The sequence below is a fragment of the Halyomorpha halys genome, unplaced genomic scaffold (assembly GCF_000696795.3).
Source record: "Halyomorpha halys isolate HHAL.00 unplaced genomic scaffold, Hhal_1.1 Scaffold1361.1, whole genome shotgun sequence".
NCBI lineage: Eukaryota > Metazoa > Arthropoda > Insecta > Hemiptera > Pentatomidae > Halyomorpha > Halyomorpha halys.
Window position 1 is genome coordinate 87,105 of NW_027111888.1, and position 7,805 is coordinate 94,909.

The window sequence follows — 7,805 nt, forward strand, 5'->3', positions numbered from 1 at the left end:
CAGAAAATAATTATCTACTACAGAAGGACATGAACATCTTTGGAGTTAGTAGCACAGTAGCTTACAACTGAGCTAACCATTCTCTATTTCAAAATATATTTTATGTATTATTATAAATAATATTAATAATAAATAACTCACCATGTACTCGTAGAAGCGCCACATTGGATTCGCGGACACCGACGGTGTTCTTTGCAATGCACTGGTACTTGCCGTCATCGCTGGAACGCACATCTTGAATGGCCAAGTTCCCACCGTCAACTAACCTCATCCTAGAAAGAGAAAATATGAATTAAATATTATTTATTACAAAATCCAAAGAACCCAAAACAAACCTTTAAAAAATCGATACTGAATTCGATATAATATTCATTATGTAACCGATCTAGCCCGAACCCGATATCATTCCTTCCATTATAAACTCCCTAACCACCCAAACCCACTAGTTTCTAACCTTGTTTCCTCTTCCATTCCTGGCAATCCTCCGAGGCGCCTGAAAAGGAGGTGGCCTCGTGACCTTATGTTGTAAAATGTTTTTAGAATTCTACCAATGGGTAGTTCTCTTCATGCTGTATCATATCATTATGATCTTACTTCAAATTGGCTTGTACTATTTTATATACAGTTCTAAATGTCAATAAATAAATTAAAAAAAAAAGTCGGTATTAGTTTAGTGTTTGATGTCACTTGAGATGAAATAATAATTTTTTTTAAGCAAAATATATTTAGCCAGAAAACAAACTTTTAAATTAATGGTAATAACAAAAAACAAAAAATAGTAGGTATGTGGTTTGAAGAAGAAACTGGTAAAAAGAAATTAACTGAAAATTATATTTTTTAACACCACTAGAGAAAATTAAACTGAATTATAACAGCCAAGAAAACATGAACCTGTCTCCTAAATACTTTCATATACTGGCGTGTAATAAAAGTTTATCTAACCAGTTTGGAAGACTTGGTTATTTGGACTAAGGCAACCTCAATACGTGACCTCCATATTTAGTTAGGTCATATTTAATTTAACTTACCTATATATGGAATATAAGGTGCCAAGGTAGCCGTGTGGACTAAGGCTCTTGTGATAGATAATGAAAATTAAGCAGCTTCCAGTATGGTCGGTACTAGGATGGGTGACCATTCATACGGGAAAACCCCATTTCGCTCACCCTCTCCTGAAACTATCTGCCTACTGGTGGCAACTCACATCAACCAGGCGCAGGATTGATGACCCCAACCCCTTGATCAGAATTTACGTTGTGGTCCTCCAAGATTAGAACCGGGTGGAAGTCTATCCCATCTTCCACACTAACATACATACATATTCTTTTCTGAAAAGTTTCATTTTTTTTTAAACTAATTTTCTTTGGCCCTGGAATTAGTTTTGCTACTCCAAGTTGGAGTTACATAGTTTTATTTTCTATTAAGATTTAACTTTAAATTCATTTTCTTATTTTAGTAACAAAGTGGCTTTCTGCGGAATATGCCGATAATAATAAAGATTAAAACATACCTCTTGTTGTTCTCCAGATCCAGGATATGCCCGTTCCTCTTCCAGAAGACCACAGGCTCAGGATGACCTCTTGGTGGGCCGCACTCCAGTAGCGCGGTTTCGCCCTGAGCCACCCGCAAGTTCTGGGGTTCCGCTCGGAATTCTTCACGAAGAACTAAAATTTAAAAAAATAAAACAAATCAATATCAGGAATTTAAATTTCTTTTTCATAAATGCTATTTTATATATATTAGAGAATTAATATTTGACCATATATAATAGATTTTAGGGCATGAATTCTGAAACCACCAGAATTTATCCCTGATCAAGCTCTGCAAAGTGGGAAGAAACGTCGGTTATTAATAAAGTTTTCTACTACTGTACATTTGTTAAACGCCACCCATAGCACATTCTTACTATATCTTATGTATGATCTGAAATAAATGAACAGGGGATGATTAGAGTACCTCCAGTGCGTTTAAAATAAATGTGGGTTGGAGTCTATCTATATTGATAATTTGATACCAATGGGTAACAGGTATGCTAGAATAAGATGAACTGAAAGTATTATATGATAAAAATACTACACTCGATTACTGGTGGAGAATCGATAGACTCAGTAACGTCTTCGCACTTCGTTTGATAGGTGATGTTTTCTTTTACACCACTTGTATCGCTATCACTATCAATAAATTTCTTAGTTTTCTTGTTGGCTGGATAATATCATCATCACTATCTGTATAATCACTATATAGGTGGCGTTAATGACCGGTAGGTTTTACGTCTTAATTACTTAATAACTAACTATCATCGTCTGCTTGAATATTTTGTTAATAAATGTTTATTGTAAACTCTTCTCACTACTGCTTACATCACGACTGCTTACGTCACGTGGCTCACTGCTGTTTGGCTGTATTGGTATTTTTTTGAAAAAATAATAATAATATTATAAAATAAAAGAAAGGATAAAGAAGAGTGTTCCTGCGAATTTCTTTTCTCAGTTTTCGGATTTCTTTATTATCTTATCAAGTTTTCCCATTTTATTGAACCAGGATTAGAGAAGTTTATTGTCCGCCGTTAATGAACTTCGCACGTTCTCTTTCGAAGAAAAGCCAATTGATTTATTTATCAATAAATAACAATGTATAATTGTATACTTATTAATACTTTGTATAATTATTAATAATAATTAGAAGATAATTTATAATAATATTCTTATCATTTAAATAATTAAGTGTTTATGAAACATTATTAAAAACCTAAAAATACTCAATTTGAAATGTAAACAATATATAAATGTAATTTATTAAGTACAACTCTGTTTAAGAGAGGGTTAATATGGGATAATTATTTTTAACAAATTTTTGTTTTCATTTCCCTGCTTTAACACATAATTTTATTATAAAACTATCATTTGCCTTGTGTTATAAAACATGAATTGCTATTGTTTTATTTTTCTTTTTATCAGGACATGTGAACATGAATTGGAAGCATTAAACCAAATGGTCACTCATCCTGATACTTACAAATTTTCTGTTGTGTTCTTCAGTTGCTCTCTTTCATCTTACAACTGACCGTTGATGTAAAATCTTCAAAAAACGAAGTATGATTCTATAGTTTTGGTTGACACTTATATTATTTTTAATGCATGATAAAAAAACAAAACAAAAGGTTTGGTGCTTAGTTATTAGTTAGAATATTATGTAGAAATTTGTCATATTAATTCTTTTAGTTACTAGACTTTTGTCGATTTAATGAGGATGTTTAAGTTATAATAAATTGATGTTCTGGACCAATATTTTAAAGAAAAATTTAAAATAAGAAAACATTTTTCTTGTTAAGCATTGAATTTTAATCATGGGACTCTCGCTTGAAGAAAGCCGTACATAATCATTATAAGAAAGGCAATATAAATCTTCATAATATCCTTAAAACCCAGCTATACATATAGCATACCTCCTATATGTATGTATAAATACCCACTAATATCATTACAGGAGGGAATGTAAAAAACATAATCTTCATAATCAGATAAAACTTTTGGATTCATAGATTAAAAAAAAATAAACCTGTGGGCTATCAATTTTTTTAGACAAGTTGGATTATAACACCCAGCTATACATATAGCATACCTCCTATATGTGCGTACCAAATACCCACAAAAATCATTACAGGAGGGTATGAAAAAAAAAAAATCTTCATAATCTCTCTGAATTGCAAAATGGTAACAAGTATTACAATGAGTAACAATTATACATCTTGATATTTCTATCATATTTAGATATGTTTTTTTGTATCATGTTAAAATAAAACTACAGAAAACATACATTTGAATAAAAATTGTGGTGTAAGTTCATTCTACGTAATCGCTAATAGACTGTCATGTCCCCTCAGAGGGGGGCAACCGAGTGATATGCTTGACTTACGTTGTCACAAAGGGTTAAAATACTTCATAAGCAGATAGAATCTCTCCTTAAATATTCTTAATGTTATTATTAACCTAAATATAACACTAAATAATATAATATAATATATAAAACAATTTAATTAGCTATAAATAACAATAGGAACGAGAATCGGAAGAGAGGTGGAGCAGAAGCCGTTTAGTGATATATATTATATTGTAAAAGGAAGAAATATCGACTCGGCCGTGGGAGGGCTTATTGATTGGGAACCAGCGGGTTTTATTTTGGTATAAATCTGCAACTGCGGGCCCATTCATTACTGGGGAGTTGGCAACCGCAACGTTTCGCCTGATCTATGTTCTGCAACCGGTGGCTTGCAATTCGCTCAATCTGTGTCTTCTGGCGAGCCTGAGGGGCGAAGTCTACAAACCATGCAGAAAATTATGGCCAAATAAATTTACAGTACAACTTAAATTCTATTTATGTGTTGCTATGTATCTGTCTAGGGATGCCATGATAATAGCTGAAGGCAATTATCCAAAAATTAATTAATTAAGATTGAATCCTACCAATGATAATAATTAGATTCTTTCCCAGAGGCCTTTTAAGTGTTTACCAGTTACCAATTAAATACCTTTATATTTTAAAAATATTATTACCATTAATTATATAATATAATAAGGTGTGGTATCGGGTAATATAATAGTACTTAAACTACATAAATGAACAATAATATTTATTTACATGGTTTATAAAATACTTGCAATGATATGATTAAATAATTGAAATGATCTAGATAAATGCTTTGCCATAAAATATTATATTACACTATAACCTATTATCTAATATAGTTGCTGTGTAATATAATATAGCTGCTGATTTAGATGATTCATGCCGTGATGTGTCTCTGCTGTGGAGTTCCATTTCTGAAGAACACTTCTTAGAACCTCTTCTCTAACTCGTCTTCTTACTTCTGTCATCTTTTTTTCTCTTACCTCCTAATGTGTTTATTTTAAAACAAACACAATGAACTTAACCTAATTATATATACACACATACATTGAATCTTCTATTGCCGCATGGAATTTTAATATGAGAGAACAGGGTCCGCTGAAGGCAACAGCTTAAGTCTTTCCCTGACGTGAATGAAGAAGGTGAGATGCCTGTCAAGAGTCACGCCGAGGTAGAGAATGCTGTTGGAAAGTTTCCGACCCTCACCATCCACAACGAACCGCTGGGGTAGCCTGCTCTTCTTGCTCTTATGGAAGGACATGACAATGGCATCCGTCAGCGTTGGATTTACCTTGATGCCGTCCTTGTGTGCAGCTACGATGGTGGCGGAAGCGGTTTGTGCATAGTAGAGGGCCAGTTCAGCTCTCAAGCTGGAGGTATAGATACCGATGTCGTCGGCGTTAGGCTGCCTCTCGATGCTTGATGGAGACTACTGGTGCCGTGAAAACGACAAACAGTAGAGGTCCCAGCACTGATCATTGAGGCACTCCGCAAGTGGTGGGGACAGGAGGCGACAAGTCTTCACCAACTCTTACGACGAATGATCTTCCTCTTAGGTAGTCTCAGACCAATCGGCATAGAGCGGCAGAAAACATGAACTCTTCCTGTCGACGGAGCAGCAGCGGGTGGGACACGCTCACGAAGGCCTGGCTGCAGTCCAGGGAAATGAAGGCAGTCGCATAGTTGTTCTTCTTCCGCTCAATGGTGTGGGCTTGCAGTTCTGTACTTTGTGTTCCCTGTTCTCTTTTTTGTCCTGACCAGATTCCCTCTCTCGTTCGTAGAGGCGTTACCTTTTCGGAATCTTATTTCCCATTGGCTATCATCAGCCACGCCCAAGAAGAATAAGTTACAATTGTTTGATACAGGTGTTGTTTACAAACTATAATTGACCTGCCTATCGACAAAGGCAGCAGGCAATAGCTATTTCTAATAGATTTGCTCAGCAAGGTCCTTTTCACCTGTCCCATTAACCAACTACGAAGTGCCCTTTAATGACAGGTATCATACCTGGCACAAGTATGACAAGACATAGGGCAAACCGAGACCTTGAATGTAGAAATATGATTTGAGTGCTACCAATGGGTAGTTTCTCAACATGACTGTGTATTTCTATTTTTATCTTATACCAACTTTAACTAATGTTTTTTTAATGTAAATACAGTTGTAAATGTCCAGAAATAAAAAAAAAATCATTTTAAATACTATGGATTCCAGGAAGGTTAAAGTGATTCCACTTATTCCACGGTGGCCTCGAGAACTGCTGTGAATTACTGTTACTTGGGATCCTGGAAATGGCTAGCATCTTTTATATTATTTATATATTTATTGATACCTATTCTTATTGATATATTTTTATTATTATTATTTTTATATTTATTACTTTTAGCCTAATGTATTTATTTGTTTTTGTATGCATGTATTAGAGTACTTGAGTTTTAATAGATTATAATTGTGGACGACCATGTTCGATTTTTATGTATGTGTATTTTTTTTTTACTATATAATATAATATAAATGCTTATGTAATTTTTATACTTTTGATTATAAATATGTTTTATGGAAAAAGAAAAATTTTTAAATTGAAATAATGGAAAAATTAAACATATATGTTAATAATATGTAAAAAAAAATAAAAAACTATCTACAATTTATGTAAATAATTAAAAAAAATTTATAATGTGACTATTTATATTGTTTTATGCTCTGATAATTTATAATAATAGGATTAAAGACAATTTTTCTTTACTAATGTTAAGTATGCTGTGTATGAGGCAAGTTAACGAAGTTGGGCAGCGCAAAATTAAAAAAAAAGTGTTTTTCTCTCCTGAGTAGTATAGAAAAGAAAGATGCGGTAAAAAAAAAAAATCAAATTGAACTATATAACAATATAAGTAACAGTTTGATACTTATCACAGTTTCGCAGCATAAAATTTATGATTTACATAAAGAAACTCTGTTATCCGCTGGTAACATCTGCTATATTGAGACTTGGGTTGTGTAGCGGGGTCAGAATAAGTTATTAGTAAAGTTGGTGATAATGTTGATCGTAATCGTATTCCGCAACTGCTCTCCAATAAGTTTATTTTACTATCCACTCCATCCTACAATAGTTCTCTCTTATCGTATATTGCCGCTTCCGAAGAGGAGATTGGAAATGGATGTGCGATAAAAATATCAATCAATATTTTATTACTGTCGATGCTGCAGAAACGATTTGATGACCTAGTGACCTTATGCTACTATCGATTTTGTGTCGAACTGCAGTATTGCATTTCAAAGCTGCCTCTGTATATCGCCAAATAAATTCAATATAACCGATAATTGTTTTTTACAATCTAGCTCCTAAATTTATTTTCCAAACAATTTCAAATGTGCTTATTAAATATGAAGGAAGATGGTATGGATACAGGTAAACAAAATTTCAAATAGTTATTAAACATTTCGCCCAACGTTGCACGTCTTCATTATGACTAAAAGGACGAAACGTCTCTAGTTATGAGGTTTATACTTATACTGTTTATTTTATTGATCGTTTCTTCGATAGAAATGTCAAAGTAGTATAAGTCATAAAATCATCAAAATAGGTTGTATGTAACGACAGTCCAGCTTTCAGATAACATAATGTTCAAATACAGGGTGTAACAGGATAAAGTTGACGAACCCTAGGTGGTGATTCTATACCTCGAGTACAACAAAATAATCTACTTCACCCATGTCCGATTCTCAACCATAAGGGCAGAAACTCAGCTTTTGTGTTTTTTCGGAACAATTCGACTTTTCTTCATAAAAAGAGAAGATGGCCACTTCTTTTCAGACGCCTCGGAGGATTATCAGGGATTGTTAAGGATGAAAGATTAAGAATTAATGGGTTAGGATGGTTAAGGAGTTTGGAATGAAAA

At 33.4% G+C, this 7,805-nt stretch overlaps 1 protein-coding gene across 1 annotated transcript in view; it reads right to left on the bottom strand.

The window, feature by feature from the left end:
* Positions 1-1,664, bottom strand: part of LOC106689433 (protein sax-3) — a gene marked incomplete at both ends in the record, with an annotated part of 18,544 nt that extends 16,880 nt beyond the window's left edge. Inside the window, 2 exon segments of the mRNA XM_014434392.3 lie at positions 142-272; positions 1,511-1,664. Coding sequence (XP_014289878.1) covers positions 142-272; positions 1,511-1,664 — 285 coding nt within the window.
* Positions 1,665-7,805: the final 6,141 nt, after the last annotated feature.